The sequence below is a fragment of the Paecilomyces variotii genome (genome assembly GCF_004022145.1).
Source record: "Paecilomyces variotii strain CBS 101075 chromosome Unknown C8Q69scaffold_2, whole genome shotgun sequence".
NCBI classification, from domain to species: Eukaryota; Fungi; Ascomycota; class Eurotiomycetes; order Eurotiales; family Thermoascaceae; genus Paecilomyces; species Paecilomyces variotii.
This window is the reverse complement of record NW_021167141.1, coordinates 4266779-4289790: the sequence shown is the minus strand read 5'-3', so window position 1 is coordinate 4289790 and position 23012 is coordinate 4266779. Positions and strand designations below refer to the sequence as shown.

General features: G+C 48.2%; 8 protein-coding genes across 8 annotated transcripts; 4 read left to right on the top strand and 4 right to left on the bottom strand.

Moving 5' to 3' along the window:
- Window positions 1-287: 287 nt before the first annotated feature.
- Window positions 288-2979, top strand: C8Q69DRAFT_459874 (fungal-specific transcription factor domain-containing protein). The gene is made up of 4 exons (XM_028630111.1): window positions 288-1093; window positions 1169-1777; window positions 1832-2219; window positions 2293-2979. Exons 1-4 carry the CDS (start codon window positions 645-647, stop codon window positions 2593-2595), a joined length of 1749 nt encoding a protein of 582 aa, XP_028488361.1. The 5' UTR covers window positions 288-644; the 3' UTR covers window positions 2596-2979.
- C8Q69DRAFT_459871 (hypothetical protein) lies at window positions 2980-5596 on the bottom strand. Its single transcript, XM_028630110.1, has 7 exons — window positions 5219-5596; window positions 5056-5137; window positions 4718-4988; window positions 3840-4619; window positions 3429-3762; window positions 3210-3373; window positions 2980-3160 (listed from the first exon to the last, which is right to left on the bottom strand). Exons 1-7 carry the CDS (start codon window positions 5256-5258, stop codon window positions 2987-2989), a joined length of 1845 nt encoding a protein of 614 aa, XP_028488360.1. The 5' UTR covers window positions 5259-5596; the 3' UTR covers window positions 2980-2986.
- Window positions 5597-6949: 1353 nt separating this feature from the next.
- Window positions 6950-8584, bottom strand: C8Q69DRAFT_181284 (VeA-like protein). Its single transcript, XM_028625869.1, has 4 exons — window positions 8128-8584; window positions 7981-8060; window positions 7399-7896; window positions 6950-7320 (listed from the first exon to the last, which is right to left on the bottom strand). Exons 1-4 carry the CDS (start codon window positions 8356-8358, stop codon window positions 7047-7049), a joined length of 1083 nt encoding a protein of 360 aa, XP_028488359.1. The 5' UTR covers window positions 8359-8584; the 3' UTR covers window positions 6950-7046.
- A 1131-nt stretch (window positions 8585-9715) lies between these two features.
- Window positions 9716-11706, top strand: C8Q69DRAFT_181257 (hypothetical protein). Its single transcript, XM_028625866.1, has 2 exons — window positions 9716-10535; window positions 10600-11706. Exons 1-2 carry the CDS (start codon window positions 10195-10197, stop codon window positions 11471-11473), a joined length of 1215 nt encoding a protein of 404 aa, XP_028488358.1. The 5' UTR covers window positions 9716-10194; the 3' UTR covers window positions 11474-11706.
- C8Q69DRAFT_181258 (arsenic resistance protein ArsH) lies at window positions 11707-13036 on the top strand. Its single transcript, XM_028625867.1, has 2 exons — window positions 11707-12460; window positions 12542-13036. The coding sequence occupies exons 1-2, from the start codon at window positions 11939-11941 to the stop codon at window positions 12950-12952; spliced, it is 933 nt and encodes a 310-aa protein (XP_028488357.1). The 5' UTR covers window positions 11707-11938; the 3' UTR covers window positions 12953-13036.
- On the bottom strand, window positions 12830-14251 carry C8Q69DRAFT_181267 (hypothetical protein). Its single transcript, XM_028625868.1, has one exon. The coding sequence runs from the start codon at window positions 14111-14113 to the stop codon at window positions 13121-13123; it is 993 nt and encodes a 330-aa protein (XP_028488356.1). The 5' UTR covers window positions 14114-14251; the 3' UTR covers window positions 12830-13120.
- A 143-nt stretch (window positions 14252-14394) lies between these two features.
- C8Q69DRAFT_459862 (dienelactone hydrolase) lies at window positions 14395-15904 on the top strand. The gene is made up of 5 exons (XM_028630109.1): window positions 14395-14745; window positions 14812-14885; window positions 14944-15125; window positions 15198-15457; window positions 15531-15904. Exons 1-5 carry the CDS (start codon window positions 14603-14605, stop codon window positions 15631-15633), a joined length of 762 nt encoding a protein of 253 aa, XP_028488355.1. The 5' UTR covers window positions 14395-14602; the 3' UTR covers window positions 15634-15904.
- Window positions 15905-16009: 105 nt separating this feature from the next.
- On the bottom strand, window positions 16010-21960 carry C8Q69DRAFT_429576 (putative NF-X1 finger and helicase domain protein; the record flags this gene model as incomplete). Its single annotated transcript, XM_028628472.1, has 2 exons — window positions 21823-21960; window positions 16010-21770 (listed from the first exon to the last, which is right to left on the bottom strand). The coding sequence occupies exons 1-2, from the start codon at window positions 21834-21836 to the stop codon at window positions 16010-16012; spliced, it is 5775 nt and encodes a 1924-aa protein (XP_028488354.1). The 5' UTR covers window positions 21837-21960.
- Window positions 21961-23012: the final 1052 nt, after the last annotated feature.

Genomic DNA, 23012 nt, shown 5'->3' with positions numbered 1-23012 from the left:
GGACCGTGACGTGAACGAGAATTGTCCCAAGAATGCGGATAATAGCTGGAACAACGGCCCCCGCCATAAGATCTTCCCCTTGTCAACCGTCATCTTCTTGGCAAACATATCTAATTCTTTAAAACGAAGATGCAGAGCGCGATATCGAAGGACTCGACGCCAGCAGACCAATCCGCCGCCCTTGATCCCACTGACAAAGCAAAACGAACGGTTGCGAAGCGTGTCAGAAGAGCATGCGACCGGTGTCGACTGAAGAAGTGGAAGTGCGATGGTGAGAGTCCGTGCCGGCCATGCGATCTACGCGGTCTCGGTGAGTCCAATTGTTGCCCTTTTCCGAGGTTCAGCTGTTGTTCTCTTCTAATACCTAGGCGTACTCCCGTGCAGACTGTTCCTATTACGAATCTTCAAGGAGACGTTCGCGCCCAGAGTACATCGAACATCTAGAAACCCAACTATTCTACCTCAAGACGATTTTCCGCACCGTCTGGCCCTCGATTGACGTGGACCGTCTGATCAGCGAGAAGAACCCAGAACAACTGCTCGAGGAAGTCACTCGCAACACGCGATGGAGCACCGAAGAAGTCAGCGGAACCCTCCGGTCGTTAGCAAATGGGGATGGTGGTCGCGGGATATTCCTGGACACAATGATTGAACGAGGAGGGTGTCGGAAAGGAGGCGGAGCATGGTGCAATACTTACCACAGCCATTGCGGACGTCTGGCCCTGCTCTGTACTATCAGAGACCGTTGCAGTCAGATGCTCACCAACTCGCTACAACAAATATTGCTTCAGATGGATTTGCGGGAAGCCTTCGGGTGGCATCGGTCCATCTCTCCGTTCCATCTGGGAAACCGCATAATGTCTGACACGGGTGTACTACCGACGAAGAGCAGAGCAAAGGAGCTCGTCAGTATTGCTGTGGAAAATGCATTCTGCCTTCTCACGTTCATTCATCGACCCTCCTGCGATCGAGCCATCGACCGACTCTACGAAGACTCGGCAAACGGAATAAGCGTGACTGAGGATAAGGAGCTGCCTCTTCTCATTAGTCTTTGCGCGCTAGGTGAGCTATTTAGTGGTGGTGAAGACCGAAGGTGCGCTGACTGTCCAAGATCGATGTATCATGAACTAAATAGCTGATTTCTTATTCTTTTCTTTTCCCTGTTCAGCGAGGAGTATTTCAGACTCGCTCGACAATTACTAGATTTCGCCGTGTGCAGAGACATCTCCTCACTACAAGCGATTTTGACTATCGCCATTTACCTACAGTCGAGATCGATGGCTCTGACCTGTCGCGACTTTGTCAGCGCTGGTGTTGCTGCGATGCGACGAGTGCGCGAGACGCACTGCATTGAAGGAACGGAGGACCCTATTGCCAAAGAAGTTTTGAAGCGTTCATTCTGGACTCTTTGGACCTTGGATGTCTATCTGACTTGTATTCTCGGTCTCCCGAGGCTAGTGGACGAGGACATAACGGACCTGGATCTTCCCAGCGAAGTGGAAGACGATCTCTCATCGCGGAGCAATTCTCGAGAAAGTCGAGAGAACCTCCTTAAGGAAAAGGCATTATTGACGGCTGCCAATGCACACACTCGACTTACTATGATCCAGGAACGGATCTTGAAGTGTATCTACCCGGTCGACGAATATTCCTTCGTATCCGAGAACACGTTTCGGGTCAACTACCAGGTGGTACTGAGCATCGAAAAGGAATTGGAAACTTGGTTTTCCGAAGTTAGCCGCATGCAGTACCTGAGAGTACCGAATGATGATATACGGTAAGCTGCAATCCTGTTTCGAACTATTGTGCATTTTGCTCAATTACTCCTCAGACGAGCCGAGATATTGCTCCTCATAGCGCATTGCCGTGTGCAAATGGCCCTCTACCTTCCGTTCTTGCATCATATTCGCAAACCCAGTTCCGGGGAGAATAGCTCGCAGATCCATTCCTTTGCCTGTGCGATGGCATGCATCAAGGCGGCCATGCAAGAGGTATCACTTGCGGTGCAGTTACAGTCCCAAGGTCTTCTTGCGGGTTGTTATTGGTTTCTTCCTTCCGTTACTTTCACGGCGGTGATGACGCTGTTGATGAGCGTATTAGCGAACAGACGAGATCCCAAAGCATATGAGAAACTCGATGCTGCTGAAAAGGGGACAAATGTTCTGGTTGAGATTACCAGCAGTAGCCAGCCCTTCCGGGAGTGCTTAAACATCCTGATGGTTTGTCCTGTCCCTTCGACAATCCTGTTTCTAGTCGTAGGCTTGTCAATTCAGCTAATACGTGTTCCCACAGGCCCTCATAGGTGAACTCAAAGCAGGTCTGAATGTGCATGTCATCTCACCAGAATCGGGAACCTCCTCAGCAGCGAATCTGGACATCACCCAGGTGTCAGTGCCAACATGCGAAGCACTGGGTACCTGGCCAGTTCTCACCGAACCCACTCAAATGTCAGCGTTCATGACAGATCTTGACGCCGATATGTACAATAACAGATCTCCTTTCGCCCCCTCGGCCTTTGACTTGTATGATGCGATTAACGGATCAGGGAACCCGCCATACAATTTCTTTGGGCCCGGTGGGGCTTATATTGGATGAACACCAGAGGGGAATTATTCTTCTTCAGTGGCCCTCTTCCACTTATAGTATATACGATTTATGGCCAGGCGTTACTACCTTACAGGCGTTGGTGCACAGAATTTCGGGATCTTTTTTGGATTGAATAGCATGACTACGCGTGGTTCCTATTTGTTGTTTTCGTTTTCAATGTTCTGGAGGACCTGCTGGTGAATTCAAAAGCACAGTCTGGCAAAGGACCATGACGTGCCTATTTGATCCTTGGATAATCCGCCATGACATGTTTTATGTACATGTAGAAATCATATCCAGACTTAAATGTCAAGCGTTAAGTGAACATATACGAGACTCACTTCTCAGTCAATGCTATCTACATATTAAACTGCAAGAATAGAGAATATATCGATTCCTACTATTCATTCCAAGCTTGTCTCAACACCTCTCTATTCTCCCCTACAATCTTCCATGATAACGACCATATCCTCTCAGCTCTCTCCTTGCAACCTCTCAGTGTCCCTGTGAGCGACCAGGGCTGGTGTAGTTGTGGCCACCATTGCTGATAATCTTGCTTGATCATGTGCGCACCCTGACAATGTCAGCCAATACAACTCCATTCTCAGCGACGACCAACACACCTTCTCAGCAACCATATATACAGCATTTTGAATCCTACCGTCAGGAATAATAGGGAATACCGACGCGTCAATCACCCGCAGGCGATCGATACCATGGACACGGAGATGGGGATCGACCACCCCTTGGGATATTGTTTTCCCAATACGGCAAGTTCCACATGGATCTGTTGACATAGTTAGCAATGTTTGGTAATTATTATGTATGAAATAGCACCATACGATAGCCAGTTGTAACTCGTTCGTGAATGGCCCGATCCATTTCTTCATCGGATTCACGGGGAAGGGAGTTCGGATATTCTCCAATAATGAGGTCTTTGGTTTCGTCGCCTTTCAGAAGGACCTCATCGATGAATCGGATCCCTTCTCGAAGACCAATAATATCAACTGGGTCGGAGAGGTAGTTCAGACATATCTCAGGCTGATCCGCGGCATTGCCTGATCGAAGCTTCACTGTTCCGCGGGATTGTGGTCGAAGAAGCGATACAACGACCGTGAGATGACCGCCAGTTTCTGGAGACGGTATGTGTGGCTGGAATGGTTGCGCAAAGCATGGCTTGGATAGGTATTTCCAGGTTAGTTCGTTCATAGTTAACAAAAAGCACTGAAGGAAGGAAAGAAGGGAATCCTTACCAAGAAGTCAAACTCCAGATGTGGTTGTCCTCCAGGCCCCAATGGATCTGCTCTAACGCTTTCACGAGCGTGTCTCCATTCCTTACATGTCTCCAGTCTATGATCAATCCTTGCAAAAGCGCTCATTTCCAATAACCCGCTTGAAAACGGACCAGTCTTCGTTTCCCGATACAGTTCCAGCGCCTGTTCATGTTCGGGCCCTGGTCTCAAGACCCTATCCATGGAATATTCCTCCTTGACTTGAAAAACATGCGGCACAACGGGATGATCCTGCAGATGCTGTCCGACATGTTCTGAGTCGACGATACAAGGCAGTCCGTGCGAGGATAAGTGATCAAGTGGACCGACGCCGGATAGCATGAGCAACTTGGGAGACTCGAATACTCCACATGATACAACCACCTCCGCGTCCGCTTTATAGTATTCCGGGCCTCGGGGTGTATGCACCAATACTCCTTCGGCAGAACCATCTTTGATAATAATACGTTCTGCATGACTTTTTGAAAGGATCTCGACGTTCGGTAAGCCCTTGATAAAACAGTTACTCGTCGACCGTTGGCCGTTATGGATTGTTCGTATGACATGTGTCATCCCATCCACATTGCCATTGAATATATCATTCGTGACCGGGTACCCTCTGCTTTTCCATGCAGACGTGAGTAGCTCTGCCAGAGGAATTGGAGTTGCAGGGCCAATTTGGAGTAGTGAATCTTCTGTATTCGCGGCAGCATTCACAGGAGGACTGTCTAATATCCTTTGGCGGTCATGGAAAGTAACAGGCTGTTACGATATATCGCTTTGTCAGAGAAAATAGCATGACTTTTTGAAGATGAAGGGAAAGTAATTCGGAAAGTAGAAGCAAGATGTTATAAACTCACCGTAATAAATGACTGGGAGCAATTGTTCCAGCTCCATGCTTCGCCGCCAAACTCAACCCAGTCGTCGTAAGTCGAGGCACTGCCGCGCAACCAAGTATAATAATTCAAGCAGCTGCTTCCACCAAGCACTTTGCCGCGGGTATTAGCTGCCTCCACACGTTTGTATCCAGGCTTGTCAATCAATGTAGTTTCATAGGCCCAGTCATATTCTGTTTCGCGAAGATGGAAGGCCAGGGCGGGTGTAGTTATCATCTCAACACTTTCTGGATCACTAGAGTTGCTGTCAGATATTGTTTCACTTAGCCAGTACGGGCTCTACGTGTGATGATAATATTTACCCTGCTCCAGCTTCAATAACAAGTACTTTGACCCGTGGATTGGAAGCGAGTCGACCGGCAACCAGAAGCCCAGCCGTACCACCTGCAACACACATGAGTATATAAGCAATCGCACAAAATAAATAACTACTCTATATAAATATTCATTCTTTATGGTACTAACCGCCAACGATGATAAAATCATATATCCCTATCGGCCTCATGATAGCGAGTATAGGGTCCCGATGGAATTACCGGCGTCTGAAAAAGATAGATACACGAGACAATATGAGATTCTCCCCAATTAAACCCCCCTGCTCTTCTCTCCTTCTTATTTGCGACTTTCTTTATACCTCTAATCCGCATCTCGGATGCGCTTCCTTTTCGTTCTCCTGAGGCACGTAGCCATTACGTATTGCCAGTTCTAGTTTCCGATGCCTGAAGTACGCCACATAATGGACTGTACTGTATATGTATCTCTCGATCTATCGTATTAGAGACAGTATGATATCAGCTGTGTCAGCCATGTGCGACCTTGTTTATGCTTGACTGCCAAGGTATATATATATATCCAGAATGCCATACATACTCGTTGTAATAATACATTGGGTAATTACCGCCGCGCCACCCCACAGTGGAGATAATAATATAATACGGACTAAGTATGAAGCTTTTAATGGGCTGCTTAGCATAAATTAATCATAATAATAATACTTGATATCCCAATACAGAAATCCCTCGGATGCTCGGCAGAATATCAGGATACATATCAGACTTTTTATACATTAATTTTCGAATTAAGTCTTGGCAGGGGCATTACATTATAACTCCCAGACATGTTCGAATCGAAGATAATAATTACTACCATCTGATACTCCTCCTCTAGTAAATAGATAGATCATAATTGTTGGCATCGCATAAATCACCCGACCTTAACAAGAAAGATTCCGTCCTTTCCGCATGCGGCACCGCAGATCCTACCATACCCATACTTACAGTATATCCGCGGGTAAACTTCCCAACGCATCCGTGGAAGAAAAAAAAATCTGCTTTAACACGCGGGCACAAAAATCTAGAGCGCTCCGTAGAACATGTGGATAATTCGACGTTATTAGCATTCTCTGAGTCTGCGCGCAGGGGGGTGGTGTCTTTGAGGTGGGTGCAATAGGTCTGGGGAAGGATTTTCCGGATAGGGGCTGGCTTATTATTATTGAGGATTGTATGTGTTAGTTCTGTAGTTGATGGGTTTCTAGTACTGTGTAAGTAGATACTGATAGATAAGTATGCACGAGTAGTGTTAAAGTGATATGGCTGATCATGGAGGTTGTTTTTATGCTGCGGAGATATATTTCATGTATCTTTCTCTATAGCGATAATTAAGTTATTTAACACGACGATCATCTAGGCAAATCATGGCCAACCTCATTGTTGTTTCATCATCTCTCTCGTCCCACGGTATCAAAACTTGCGGACCAAGATGTGGCCCCGACAGAACCAGAACCAGTTGTCGTCGCAGGGGCATCATGACGTTGGAACCAGGGTATCCTCGCGAGATTACTGTACCTAGAAAGCTCTTTCCATGGTCCGTAAGGGTAGGAGCCTCCTTTTCTGTTCTAACCATAAGAGCGAAGATATAGTTAAGCCTGGATATATAAAACGTCGACGCGATACAAGGATGATCCTGCAGAGGCCACCAGAAGAGGGTTGGTTCTAAAAATGCGTTCCGTTTCCAAGTATATAAACCACCGTTGCTCCGTACAAAAAGCACCCTATTAAACCATAGGCCCCGACTCGTAGCAATACAATCCGTCCGTTGCATACCCGACCAGAGAAGGGAAACAACAATAATACCCGCCGAACCCCGATCCCGAAATGAACCCGAATCCAAAAGAAACCCCGACGCACTGCAAATGAAAAGGATATCTCATGTTGACTCCACCGGGCTCTGCTTTTGTGGTTTTCCACATTTCCATTGTCATTTCACATCCCCATCCGCAGCTAACATCTCCAGCCTAATCGTAATCGTCCCCATCATCGTCGCCATCGCCTCCCCGTCCTCGTGACCCCTTCACTCCGTCTTTCCGGATGGGGATCTTGATGCCTTGCAGGGCGAAGCACTTGCTCAGAGGCGTGCTCTCAATGACTCCAGGGAATTTCTTGGCGGAGAAAACCTGGAAGGGTTCAGAGAAGACAGACGCGAGAACCGGGGCAGAGCCGTGGTTCAGCACAGGCGTGCCGTTTGAATCTGCTGATTGCGTTCCGACGTTGGCGAAGTTCATTTTCAGTCTAATTTTTTTTTTTCCCTCCGTAAGTAACAAGTTCTAGTTAAAGGGGACTGCAAATGTAGCTGTAAGGCAGACATACCGGAAAGTGCCCTCTGTTCGCACACTGAGATCCTGCAAAATGAACCAGACGCCAATCTTGTTGTCCGGGTCAGTCAAACGGAAGGCGCTGGCGCTGAGACTGCCGATGAGGTTTCGCGTGAACATGCCACCAGGCCCAGCGGACATTGGCTGCTGTGCCGTGGCAGGCGACAGGCCTGCGGGTGGCATATGGCCGCCAGGGTAATATTGAGGATAGTAGGCCGCCTGAGGGTTGGCTCCGTAAGGATTCTGATATGTCAACTGTCCGTTCTGCGGGTAGTAGCTGTTCATAGGCGGATAGCCCATCGGCTGGCTGTATGGATTTTGCGGGTACGGAGGATAGGTGGGTGACATATTCTGTGGCGGAGGAGGATACGAAGAGGAGGTCGCTGTCGAGATCGAGGGTGATGTCGCAGAGTGTCGGACGAGGTTCACTTCTCGTGTGCCTTCTGCATTCCACAAGTCGACCGTGAGGACGTAGAAGGATGTATCGATCTCACTGCGAGAACAAGGCCTGTTAGTTTCCCATTTCCCATTCCCACTGGAGACAACCACCGGCGTCATGTCCCGGAATGTTCCTTACTTGATATCAATCTCCTTCTCTGTCTGCGCATCTCGAACGATCAGACGGATACATGGCGGGGGTGTGATCGGTCTTCGATCCTACAGCATCTCCGTTAGTCGAGCTCCCAACGCCATTCCAACTACCCCTGTCTGCTTCGAAACGGACCTTGTCGCCAAAACCGCACATGCGCGCCCGGATGGGCTGTTGCACCACCTGTAGAGACCAGATACGGCCATCGTGTATCGTCGAGACCGGAGCGAGATGGTCGGACGATCGCAACGGACCCCCGGACCCCGGCGTAGGATACGCTGAGGACGGCGGAGGGATGCGATCCATAGAGAGCTGTGGTGGTGGAGTAAGAACCGGATGGGACCTGTCTTGCTCGACAGCGTACATGGTTTGCAGGAGTAAGGAACCAGGGACGGAGGGGCACACGGGCAGACTGCTTTATATGCCCTCTCGCGGTGAAGTCGTGCGCGCTGGCAGGCCGATCGATGACATGCGATGAAGCGACTTTCGAGACGTCACGGTTGGACCATCAAGACGAAATCCAGGTGAAGCTCGAGAGTCGTCCGTTTCAGTTCTGACTTAGAGCCGCAGAGCTTGCTGGTTAGAGCTTGTGGTAAGTAGCTTGAGAGCTTAAGAGCTGGAGATCTCTGGGTTGCAGCGGGAGACTTTCTTTCGCGGAGCTCGAACGGGACTTCGGACGCCAAAGTTCTGCGCACCGCGGAGCGTCGCCTGTCAGGCGCCGAGTTTCCCACGGCGCACAAGTTTTTCTGGCGGGCGCCACTACGATTTCTTTTCTGCTTTCCCTTCTGGTTATTAATTATTCTGACGCCGCAATAGGAAATGGTCGAACGGCCGGTCCAGCATCCAATCCTCGTCCGTCTGAACCGTGGGATGGACGAATCCGTACCGGACGTGCTGATCGTTGACCGCATTCTGCTGTCGTCGTCCAAGTCTCCCACAGGCGACACTAATCTCCATCTCTCTAATCTAGAGCCGTCTTAGCTGCTGTCACTCGCCACTAGGATGCGCTCGTTGTCTCTTGCTAACGCCTGTTTGGGCAACGCTCACATATCTCACCCCCAAACCGGAGCTTACTTACCTCCAGGAAAGCTGTCGATCGTGGAGGTTCGTTATCGAGCTGGGCACCAGTACAGAACAGTTCCAGGGACCCTGCAGAGAACCGATTAAGAAGGATCACTGCGCCTTATCTATGAGCCTCTTTGTTCCTTAGCCAGGATGGTCCAGTCCGGGGACGCATCGGAGAATAACAGGACCAAGATACCGGAACAATGCTCTGTTTAGCTGGCAGCTAATTCAGCGTCGTCTTGTGTTTCGCCGCCATCACTGAACAGACCGAACACACCCTACTTCCATTTCTTTGGTCATGCAATTGCTTACACATGTTTCTTGCGTTCCTGGACCATCTATAACTAACACAACTGAACGAACAGGATGGAAAGGAGATCAAATCAAACAATATGAGACCCTCACCCTGTGGACCGCTTATCGACCAATCAGCAGGGAAACTACTCGTCAACTATATGGTACTTCTCAAAAGTATACAGCAGTAGCAAGGTAGGGTATAGAGAGAGAGAGAGAGAGAGAGAGAACCACCAGTGGTAAACAATACTTCAATTCTCCCTACGGGTTTGTGCCATTGAATAAAAAGCCACAACTGTCAGATCATTACTAACAACTGAGAACATGCCGCTTTACATTGCAGTAACCTAAGTACTAATCCAGTCCATATGCGTAAACGCCTTCCGCGTATCGACGACGATTAAATTACCGAATTAATATATCAATTTATTGAAATCGAGGGGAACCGCGTATATCGCTATCGAAGTCTTCACATGGGATGGAAAGAAGTCGATTGCCGAGCAAATGAGACATTCAACCAGTGTCCTCCAGATCATGGGCTGCAAGGCTTTAGTCAGTCCGCATGCAAAATGGCGGAAGAGTATCATCACAGTTGCCGCCTTGTTCTAAGTACACCTCGGCCCGATCTTAGCTGCAGACGCATCACATGGAGAAATGATAAAGGATTTCACCGTGGCTGTACCCAAACAATTCTGCGCCCACATACTTAATTGGCAGCGTGTTTCAACTCCAAGACCCGTCGAATTGGATGCAGAGTTAAGCTGTGCTGGAAACTGGAATATCATCCTCTAAAGCTTGTTCCAACTTCCTGGGATAGACCACCAGCGATAGCACGGTTGCACCATGAGAATTGTAAAATACATCCTGCCAGCCCTGAGCGCGTTTGCCGTCTACGCGATATGGATTTTCTCACGCGACAATGGCCTCTTTGAGCTTGTTGACCAGTCGATACTCGCCAAGACACTGCCGGGCACAAAGGAGCCTTTAAGGACGATCTATGCGGGTATAGAAGCTGTTGACAGTACCTTGACTCTCCTGGGGGCATTCTTTTGGACTGTATTCGATGGCAGCAACCCGTCCTTGACCCTGCAGGCAATCAACTTTTCAGGCTCTCTGGGCGCTGCCTGGGTCCTGGTTGTTCTGGAGTCATGGAGAAACGCTAACAGCTGGTCAATAATATCTCTGTAAGCCTCCCATTATGCCTCTGTGGATCAACATGGCCCTGTCTAACGGGAGAGGAAAATACAGTTCGTCAATTGATGGCGTTCTTGCTCAACTGGCCACATACGCCTTCGCAACGCCATTGTATTTTTCTTTTCAACTGTGGCTGTCTCCAATTGTCGGAGCACCTTCTGCTCGCGCGATCGCTGTTCCGCCAGTGATTCTTAATGCGATCCCGCTCGTTTTCCTCATTGCGTATCATGTACCTTCCTTACTGATGGTCCTTCCAACCCCGCAATTCCTTTCCTATGACCAGAAGCAACTCGTCGTTGCGATCTGGCAGCCATGGCCTATCTACGTTGCCGTCCTGCTCACCACCGTCTATGTGGTGCTGTCGCCCTTCGCATCCAAGGAGAAGGCCAACTCTCCCATAGTGCTGCGACGAGCCTTCCGCAGAGTATACTTCTTTGCATTTGCCAGTGCATCCGTCACCTACGTCGCTAGTGTGGTGCTTTCTCTATCTGCTAGCCTTGTCCCCGTCCTCTTTAGCGAGAAGTACGCGGCTGCGTTGCACCACAATGCGGTCTTTGGCCTGACATTCCCTTGGAAATATTCCACGCTTCGTGTTCAGTCTGTTACTGAAGGTGTACACATCTTCTTGCAGTGGGACTGGCTGATTGGCTCCGTAGGAGTTCTGCTGTGGGCGATCAGCATGTATGTTTCGGCGCACAAGAAGATCCTGGGGAAGGTCGGGTGGACTTCCTTGGTAGTGAAATTGGTTAATCTTGCACTGCTGGCTGGCCCGGTGGCCGCTGCGGTCGAGCTCATTTGGGAACGCGATGAGCTTCTCCTGGAAGTGGCCATCAAAGAGGATGTGGTTAAGGAAGCTATGCAGAAGGCACTGAGATCTGAATCTCCTGCTATCCCCGAGAAGGCAAAAACCCGCAAGGAAAAGAGCTGAAGGGAGAGACTGAATGACTACGTCTGCTGTTCTGGAGTGTTGGATAAGCCGACATTATTATTGCCATCAAAATTCGATGTTGCCAGCAGCACTGAAAATGATCCTCCTCAATCTCGACGAGGATCTAGACATATAAAATCACTAATCATTGCAGGTCCACAGAGAATCCATTAGCAGAAAGCCTCATTCGGTGACCAGCAAATCTTGCCACCATGATGTTTTTATTGGTTATCGATCCGATTAGATCGCGGGTTTTTCTTTTGCCGTCCACATCCGCCTCTACCTTGTGGCTTAGCCTGCTACTTTTGGTTATGCGGGACCAATCAGGATCTCCTAGTGACATGGCTATGTTGCGTGCGAGCTATTGATCTCTCTTTGTATATATATCAAAAATATAGCTTCCTCAAACATTTCAATTTCTGTATATCTGGGGATTGGATTTCAAGAGGTGTGCGGTCTTTACTCATGTATTCTGGTCTCAGAGCATCCCTGAGACTCAACACCCGTCCGGCTTTACCAAGACCACGCCACAGATATTCTCTTACAACCATGGGATATACCGCTGGAAGCGAGAAAACATATCGATCTCTCGCAATATCAGAAAAGGACGATGACCGCGATATCCGTCAGAAATATCGTCCGTTCATCCTCGAAGAGGACAGCGGAGCCGAGGGTTGTTGGGTTAACGACCTAGAATTAACCACCGTGCTGGACATGGCGGAGAAAGATCTGCGGAATACGAATCAGAGACTGAAAGTCCTCGTGTTATATGGAAGTCTTCGCAAGAGATCATATTCGCGTCTTGTTGCGTATGAAGCTTCGCGGATACTATTCCGGCTAGGTTGTGATGTGCGCGTTTTCGATCCGGAAGGGTTGCCAGTGAAGAATGATAGAGAGCATAATCATCCTAAGGTGCAAGAGCTCAGGGAGTTGAGTGTATGGAGTGATGGACATGTTTGGGTTTCTCCTGAACAGCATGGTAACTTGGTTAGTGATTCTTTTTCTCCATTTCCAACTATGAATCTCACGCTTGATGAATCTCACGCTTACACTCTATTTATATAAAAGACCGCGGTATTCAAGAACCAAATCGACTGGATTCCACTCAGTACCGGCAGTGTTCGCCCAACGCAGGGCAGGACCCTTGCAATCGCGCAAGTGTGCGGCGGATCGCAATCATTCAATGCGGTCAACTCATTACGTATCCTCGGGAGGTGGATGAGGATGTTTACCATCCCGAACCAGTCTTCAATTCCGAAGGCATACACACATTTCCCCGATGAAGGACAACCTGGTGATCAACGGCTTATGCCTAGCGGAAACAGGGATCGACTGGTGGATTGCATGGAGGAATTTGTCAAATATACGATTTTGATGAGGCCGCATCTAGATCTTTTTGCGGATCGATATAGTGAACGAGAGGAGAGGAGGATTAAAGAGAAGAAGGCGGCGAATGGGGCTACTTCATCAACTAACTAGAAAACATACAACTACTGGATGACGGTCGCTTTCATGAAGCGATAGCAACATTTCCCGCAAGATGCCGCATTATTCTGTCGATTCTTTATAATAAGATATATAGCCTGTAGAATACTTCATAGAACCTTCGATGTGATAGACCAGAAAAGAGTGATTATTGAAAAAAGATCAAACCTTCAAATTACGACCATTGATAGGAGCAAATAGTTCCTCGATTGGGATCTTCCTCGAGATCATTGCCTGTTCATAAAGATACGATACAGCAGCCTCTAAAGTCTTCCTGTTTTTCTCAATGCCATAAGGCCAAGGATCTCCTCCAAACAATTGTTCTATCTCCTCCAGATCCGACTGCAAGAAAGGTAGCATGTATTTATTCGTGCCGCCGAACTTCATGCGATGCAAGGCAAGGATTTTCGAGTCGTCCAATGCATTGAACATGCTAGTCGCGACGAATGGCCATCTGTCAACGACTTCCTTCTTGATCACGACAACATGCATGATTGGGTAAATCCCAGTTTGTCGAAAATAACTCTTCATTGTTTCCCTAGTATCAGGAAACAAGCGTCGGATGTTTGGGGCCTTCCCGAAGCACGGAGGCGTCTCAGCACCAATGGTAGCGGCGACATCACCATCCTGAAGGCATTGACTGAGAGACTTCCCACTTTCGTTTTTTATCCTATTCACAGGACGAAGTAAAGGCTTTGGCGTGACCTTTCCGTGAGGTCCTGGCTTGTCGAATGCACCCTCTACCCATGTGATGGTGGACAAGTCAACACCAGCATCAGCCAGCGCGGCTCTAATCCACACAGCAGCAGTCATAGTATAGAGTTGAACCCCGATGCGTTTTCCATTCAGATCAGTTGGTTTCTGGACCAGATCGGTGTTGATGGTAATGTAGCCATGTCGAAATGCTCTTGAAGGGAAGACAGGAATGGCGATCAGATCTCGCTCTCCATCGGCATACCGACAGATATATTCCGATAAGGACATTTCCGAGACATCAAACTCCTTCCCGCCGATCATGCGATCGAATATATCTCGGGGATGGTCGATTGAGATGTAGTTCAGATCAATCCCAGCTGGTTGTATTTCTCCTTTCGCGAGGTCGTCTGTCCGGTCATACGATCCGCAGGCAAAGGTCAGAGGTAGCTTCTTTGTCATTCTGAATGATTTCTTAATGATATTCTGGATGATATAGTAGTAATGATATTGAAGCAATGTTAGGTTGATCCTCTTATAGTTCGACTTTCTTATGTCTCATCTGTATTCGCACCTCAGGTATGACCATCAGATGGAATTAGCCTCCGGATATCCAACTATGAACCATCGCCACTGAAGAATCATTTAAATCCTTGTAAATAGTCAAAAATGAGAGTTCAACATAATAACACACGCGTAATACATAACGATAACTATCCAGTTTCGGCGATGTCGGCCGATGTTACTCCTGATAGATTTTATCTCCGTCCGCGGGGTAGCATCGGACCTCCGAAGTTTACATCGCAGAGAACAAAGAATTGTGCAATCATCACATATCATTGACGATATAAACACTAGTCCAGGATTTCACAATCACTTTAGCTCCCACTGCTTCCATCTAAGTTGCAATCTTCCTCGGTCTTTCTCTACCTATTCTAAACCATCGCAGCCATGACCTCTCTTCCTCCGGGACTCTGTTGCTATCAAGGTGTCAAGCATGAAGGCACCGCAAAGGGAACGCTGAGTAAACTCGTCGACATTGAAATCTATACCATCAGCCCCGAAAACAAGGACACAGACAAGGGCATTTTGATGTAGACACCCCGCGCTCATAGCAAACTCGGATATACCTAGAGACACTGATGCTGAACATCCTATAGTTTGACCGACGTGATTGGACACAGATTCATCAATGCTCAACTTATTGCTGATGCATTTGCTGAAAACGGCTATTGTACGTATCCTGCACAATATCCCCAAGCTGAGAAGCGAGAGCTGACTATCACCACTAGTTGTGATGGTCCCTGACCTATTTTACAACGACCCCATCCCGCTGAATCGTCCAGGGGATTTCGACATGCAGGGATGGCGCAACGGGAAATACCATCCTAAGGGCATTGCCCATACGCCAGAGACCGTCGATCCGATTGTTGATGCTTGCGTGACTGCGCTACGGTCCAAATACGGAATCAAGGTATGTGCATTAAAGTAATCTTGTGGTGTGAGACAGTAAATTGCAGAGCTAACCACTCATTGTGTTGATAAGAAAATTGGCGCAGTTGGCTACTGCTTTGGTGGTAAATACGTCGCGCGACATCTCAAGCCCGGCAAGGTGGATGCGGGCTATACCGCACATCCGAGTTATCTCGAGGCAGAAGAGCTGCGCAATATCAAGGGACCATTGTCAATCGCAGCTGCAGAAACAGATGCGATCTTCCCCCCGGAGAAACGTCATGAGAGTGAACAAATCTTGAAAGAGACCGGGCTGCCTTATCATCTCAGTCTCTATAGCGGCGTCGCGCATGGGTAAGTACTTGGTTACACGTCCTCTTTATTGTATTCCCGTGTGTGTGGTTTATAACGTGCTGATTTCTTCTAGCTTCGCGGTCCGTGGAGATCTAAGTAAGAGCGTCGTCCGCTATGCTAAAGAGGCGGCTTTCATCCAGGCTCTTCTGTGGTTTGCCGAACACCTGAGAGATTAGGATATTTTCTTCTTTATATTTTTTAAATGGGTCAATGCCATAGGATAAATGCAAAAGTGGCGGGATTATTCCTACTAAAGAGTATATCAACGGTAACCGTCTTAGTAGCGCTGCCCCCTTACAGTATCAGCCTACGTAGGATCAGCTAACATCCAAAGTCGAGTGAGTTACATGAGTTACATAGAGCTCACATCCTAGTCTGGTCTACAGGTTGAACACAGATCGTGTGCTTACTTTCTATTCCAAACGGGCAACAACGGAAGAGTGGATGTATGCTTTTATGCTCAACTTAATGAACTGGGTTGAAGCTTCTAACTGACTCAATACTAACATCGTGATCAAACTCAAACATATTTCCTGCATGTAAAGTTGTGGATTACAAATTCATCCGGGCGAACTCCCTCTCCATATCCGACGCGTGCGTTACTCCTTCAGCAGCTTGATGGTGTTGGCCCCCTACGGGTGCACCGCATTCTGGGCATGCGGCCCTTTGCATGGCAGCTCCACACTCCCCAATGGTGAAAGGATGTCCATTGCGGCAATAGTACCAGTGTCCAGTGCCGCTGAACTCCCTGGCCATGGCCTGAACAACCGCCATTCGCTCTTCGCTCGTGACAGTCGTATAGAATGTGGAACCGGTAAGCATCTTTTCGACTCCTTCGACTTCTTCTGACAGCCCTTTTGCTTGTCCAGGATGGGAATCACAAAGCAATCGTGCTTGATCCAGAGCTGCCCGGCAATGCTTGAAATGCTCCTCCCCGGCAGCAGCAGATGTAGCATGAGAACGCTCTAGAGCGTGGAGCTGTGCGAGGAAGATATGGCCCTCGACTTGCTGAGGGACGCGTTGTGAATTCTCTGCCGTACGTATTAAGTTTCGACAGTCTGTCATCGATTCTTCTAAAGAAATTTCAACTTTAGCCTGATAATCAGCCCCAGAGGTCCGCTGTTTCAACGTCAACAGATCTGAGAGCAAAGCAATGTCCACGCGGAGGCTGAGTGCGGTCCCCTGTAACAGACCCTTCGTTTGTAGCATATTGTTGTCAAACTCGAACGATCTGGACGTGATATTGCGACGCCGTGCATACTCAACCATGTTATAAACTCGGATCAAAGGTTGCTCCTCCAAAGCGACACGATTACAGTAATCATGAATACGTCCGCGGACATCGAGGATTGCCTTCCACCTTCCTGGGACTAGTTGATTCATGATTTGCCTCATCTTCTTACACTGCTCACTGCGTGTACCTCTGATTTGGATGGACTTGGGCCAAGGAAGTTTCCTTTCACCAATATTCGTGTCTTGGAGTAATTGTATCTGCTGTGAGACTTCCTGTGCAAGAGGCACATATTCTCTATTCATCGAGACAATCAGCTTCTTCGTGGACTCGTCTAAAAGAGCACGACGCACGAGGCGACCGTATCGGGCGATATCTCTTAGTGGACCACGACAATGTGCACACCTCTTGATATCTTCCATGGAGAATGGATCTGATGTGGATGAAATGGCAATGGGTTTCCCATCAGCGTCAACTTTATAATGTCGCCTCAGTTCCATCAGCGCATCCATGTTCTCCATGGTGAGGAAATGACCACATTTGGGGAAGATGCATGGGTTTTCGTCCAGGTTTATCTCTTTGTAGGTCTCTCCAAGGATGAAATCAACCACCTGGTTTTGAACATCCTCACTGGCACATATCTGGCAATAGGCAGGGGTTACACAGGCTTCCCCGCAAACAGATGGACATTGATGCCAACATGCAAGTAGTTTCTCACATCGACGCGAGCATGGAACGTGATCACAGGGTGCGGCACAAGGCATCGTGCACGTGCTGTGTGGGCAGGTAGAAAGGCACCTTTCTTCGGCACAAGGAGCACATGGTTCATAGCACTTTCGCATACACTTGGAATGGCCGCAGTGTACATCGCATGGTAGTTCGCAAGGAGGGCATGGGCTATCACCGTGGCATGGTGTAGTACACACATGTGCACATGTGGATTGATTTCGACCACATTGGTGTTTGCAGATGCCATGGTTAATCTGAACATTACCAGCTGCGTCCTTGGTAATGCAGTCCATACATCGGTTCTGGCAACTGTGGCCACATGGTAATAACTGACGACATTGCATTTTGCAGGAATATCCAAGTGATGCGACATCAACGTGGCAAGGAATACTGGCAGTATGATGGCAAGTAGGTACTTCTTTCTCGACAAGCACTGTGCAACGCACGGTAGACAGGTCCTGGCTTTGCCAACATGGCAGGTTCTGCATTGAGTGACCGCATCCGAGTATTCTGTCTTTTTTGAAGACATTGGCTGTGCATTTCGATGGGCAAGGATCACCACACTTCTTGGGACACCCATGAGCACATCCCTTAAGTGGTCGTTGGCAGGGCTCCAGACAGTAGACCGCATTGTGCAAATTGTCAGAATGGCACTTTTGCAGACAGGCATGACCACATGACAGACGGTGAACACATCGAAGGTCACAACCTCCCTCGGGTGAAACTCGTGGAAAATCATCTGGGCGAGATACGGAAATTGGTGTTTCTGGGTGTCGAGGACACTGTAGTTCTAGCATCGTACCGATATTGCCGCTTTGACGGAGGATGTCAACCACATTGGACCACATTGGAACGTGGGCATAAGTTAGTGAGTTCCCAATGATGTACATTCCATGCTGTGCTCGGGAGAGCAGTACGTTGATCCTATTTGAAGTGCGCAGGAAGCCGCATCGGTTTTGGGGGTTGCTTCTGACTAGCGTAATGACAACCACTTTGGCTTCTTCCCCTTGAAAGTTGTCCACGGTGGCGATCCTAAGGGCTTGAAGTAATGTAGTTCTCATGGCTGGAGCTGCTGCACTGTTCTCTCCTTCAAATCCGGACTTTTCGAGCTCGTCCTGGTCCCGTTCACCGAGTGTGATTGCAAATGACTGACCAAGCCTCTGCCGGAGTCTGTGAAGCTGTCCAAGATATGGGGTCAGGACAGCTATATCAGTGCTTTTGTATGTGCCCTGGCGAATTAAATGGTTCACTAGCCCCGTAGTCATGTCAATCTCGTACTGATTCCAATGGGACGTCGCCATAGCATCGATATTTGACGCGTCCATCTCGAGATTCCTGTGGTCAAGCCAAAATAGCCTCTTTTTGACGCCGATAACTTCAGGGTATTCCGAAACAGATGGAGCGTCGCTCAACTTCGGGTAAAGAGTATCCCGAATTAATTGGGCAATGGACGGGTGCATACGACGTTGGGTTTCCAATGTGCTAAAAGGGAGACCCGAGCCCATGACATCAGTTGGCATTACTAGGCGCTCGAACAATGAGACATCTAGCGAGTATTGCTCGCCTCCATGAGGGTTCTCTCGTGACAAATCATAATTCTGAGCCTTGGGGGGTAACTGGAGATGATCACCGATGAGGATCAGATGTTCTATAGACGGCAATAAAGCCGTCAGCAGATGTGCTTCCAGAACCTCTCCAGCCTCTTCGCATAGCATGACTTTACTCTGAAGCCTTCGCAGCATATTCATGTTACGTGCTAGACCCGTGGTAGTGAGGCCAATGATATCCGCTTGATTCAGACATCGCAGGTTTAGTTCGTCGCGAACGCCGTCAAACTCAGCCTTTGCATTGCAGTGATCTGAGGAAAGCTGAACCACCTGATCATGTAAGTTTTCTCTGATCTCTCCAATCCAGTGATTATACAAGGCCTGGCGCTCGTCACGAGATATGTGAAAAAGGTTCAATGACTCCAGTTGTTCCAGAGGGCGAATGATCGGACTTCCCCGTGCGCCTCCATGTAGCCACTTGTTGATGTTGGCACCTGGATTTTCATCATTGCGAGCCTCACGAAATCCATCTTCATCCAGTCCAAATAGGTTCCTATAATGATATGAATGTTCGTTGTGAAGATGATACTTCAGACGGGCACCAGAAATCTTCTTTTTGAGACGGAGTCTGTTGAAGTCTTCCTCGATTTCTTCTAACTTTCGGTGCAAGTCCCACTGCTGAGCTTTTTCCATCCGAGTCCTCTCAACTCCACGCGAAATAGTCCGTATATTGTATTTCGCTAGCCTCTCTGATTTAGACTGGGATCCGATACGGACAATATTGGACGTGACACCTTTGTCTATGAGAGCCTCGAGCAACTGGTCAAGAGCATGGTTGGTATATGTGACGCATATAATTGGTCCAAGGTGAGTTCCACCATGTCGGTTTGCTAGCAGCGTCTTAATGAGGGCTACACCCGTATAGCTCTTCCCAGTCCCGGGAGGGCCTTGAATCAACCCGATGCGACGCTGGAGGCTGGAGACTAAAGCTGCAGCCTGAGAATCATCAAGACTGGAATGTTGTTGCAGATATGAGGTATCTGCTGGCTGATCAGGATAGACTAGGAAGTCCGTTTCGGTATTAGTCAAACAGCGTAGGTTAAAAGCGAATCCAGGCTTCAAGGCATAGACCGGTGGAGCCAAAGAAACTGCTTCAATGGTAGAATTTTCACCGGTAAATACAAGGAGCTCCGAGAGAGCAAGATTTCTGGCCTTTTTTATACTTTGAAGCGCACGAAGTGTTGGCTCGAACGCAGGAAGGAGGACACCAGGAAATTCAATAAGAGCGAAAGGAGGTGCCGTAGATGTGTACTGGTCAAGGATTGCCTGAAAAATGTTTGCCCTTTTGTCGACAAGCTCCAGCATCACCGAAGCCATTGGTACGTTGTTCCAGAGTATCGTACTCACAGTCTGTTCTTGCGTTTGTGTCTTCTGTGTTCCATTGTGAGGTGCGGATCCTCGAGATTCGGTGACGGTGCAGAAAACGATGAATTGATCCTTCAGCATCAAACAGACAAGAGCACCATACTGTAGTCGTTTAGACATTTTCCACCAAGCCTCGAGCTCCCGCTGTGGTAAATTGCGCACGTTCACGGGTTGTGGAAAGACTACCTGGAAACGAAGACCTGAGATCTGATCCCAGGAGAACTGATTGATTCGCGCGTCATGATATACATAGGTGCGCTGTTGAGTCTTCCTCTGTATCTTAGTAGTGTGAAGGGGCCGGTGAATTTCTTGGTGGATTGCATCTCGAAGTTGTCCAACAGTATCTTCTCGCAGTAGGCGAAAGTTCCGGTCCAGGAGGCCGTCTACACCATCAACGTGCCATTGCGATGGATCAGTAACGGGTAAATACTCCTGGCGGGTACTGGATATTTCTTGATAGCTCGGCAATATACGAATATCGCATATGTCCATGTGGTCATTGTCGTGGCGACCACCCGGTGGCTCGCGCTGAAGAATGAAAGATGGGACTTTTCTGTTACCCTTCTGTCTTTGATTCTTATTCCCTTCGTCTGCTGCAAGGGCCGATGGCAAGCGTGTTCCGATTCCAAATCGGTCAAGGAGTCGTTTCAAGTAGACAGTCGCATAATGAAGATTGAGAGAACGCCTAGATTGGTTTAGAGAGAGCAATATTTCTTCAATCCTCGTAGCCTGCGTCTTCAGAGTTTCATGTATGAACGCGTTCGAGTTCAAGTCCACGATTCGAGAAAACACATGGACGGATACTTCGAATCGTGCCACATAGTCTTCATCCACTGTCGCATTTGCCAAGACATCACCAACGTACTTGAACAAAGTCGAAGCCCTGGTTCCCTCAATTCCATATAGAAAGTTATAGATAGTACCAAGTGATTGTTCTATGATCAAGGACGATAGAACATTGGGATGGGAGACTATCTCAAAGAAGGGAAGGATCTGAGTCTTGAAGACTTCCTCTTTTCTAGATGGAATCAACATGAGATCGAAGTCCTGATCGATAAGCTCATGGACACGCCGTAGACCACCTTCTTGAGAAAGGCATTTGATCACGCTTTGTAGCGATCCGACGTCGATCTCGATCAAACGACGTGCTTCCTGGAAGAATGCAGCGAGTTTTCCACGGAGTGGCCGTACGCTCTCGGTATCTCGTGGGATATTTCTTTGCCAAGCACGAAGTTCTTTCTCTGAATCCGATAGTATCGCAGACTTTGATTTGGGTTGCTCCTTCCTGTCGATATTCTGCGGCACGCGAGAGCTTTTCTCGTGAAGGTATTTGCACTTTTTGAACCTGCAGGTCCCGGACCTGGCAAATTCATGGCATATACTGGTCCTTTGATTAGCGACATTCTGCGGTGCATCTGTGGGATAGGACTTGCCCTTTGGACTTCATGATGGTTCCTTCTAGGGCTGTCTTCAAGACAGACGCTAGTGCTTGACTGTGTTGGATGATCGAACCGTGAATGTAAACTATCAGTTATGGGAGTAAATCTGCAGATTCAGTTAAAAAAAATGAACAGATGAAATTTTAATGAGGAATGACGAGATAAATAAACAGAGCGAAGAGGGGATGAGGGACAGGGGGGGGTTATGTTGATGCGTTTGCCGCCGTGAATTCGCGCCATCAGGCTGGACGGTAAACAGCGTCAGCCAGTCGCTACCGCCTTTGGACCAACACATCAACTTATCATTATCTCTAGACGCCTGCGCCGCATGAGTGGGCTTCTGTTGCATTCATTACTGGCTGGAAGCAGGAGGGGTCCAGAGAGCCTTGCCTACCTGCGACACTGCCTTGTTACCTAGTTTCGTTGCTAATGATACCTTTGCAGGTGCTTGCTTTCCAAGCACAACTGCTATATGCATCATATCCCCTTTGATTCTATTTGGGTATTGTTGCAGACTATGGTCATCCGTACGATACAAGAGTCCTAATAGCTCTGGATGGAAAGTTCAGTCAAGTACTTCTCTGATGTGTTTGGAAAGAAAATGTCGGAGCCTGCCTACAGGCAGACCTGCTGTCGGGTTTCTCCCACGCCTTTCTGGCTCCAGCCACAGATATCAATAGGCTGACAAGTTGCTAGAGAATTCAAGCGAGCTTCGCTCTAGAGTAGACTCCACGTTCTTCTGTCATGCGTTCTGAAAATATAAAACGAATCGTTGAAAGATATCTGGTTTACATTCAACATTGTCGGCGCTCACGGCTTCTGTGGAGACAAGCTGCAAACCTGCTGCAATCCGCTGCTCCTATCCTATACAAACCGGGTCGCAGCTGCAACGGGACGCTACCTAGATCCAACTGTATAGGATCAAAGAAGACAGAGCTGGAACCATGGAACAGTTTAAATAGAGGATTCAGTTCAGCTCCAGGCAGCTGCAATGTCAACATAGAGGGAGGAAGCATGAATAACTGATAGATTTCGGTCACTTTCAGCTCTCTAAGCAAATAAGATTCCATTCCCATTTCAAATGCTTCTTCAGAACCTTTGCTTCTGTGGTCCTAGATTCCCACAAACATTATTTGTGGTCCTAGGGAAGCTGAGCAGGCGGCCACCGTAAATGTATATATAAC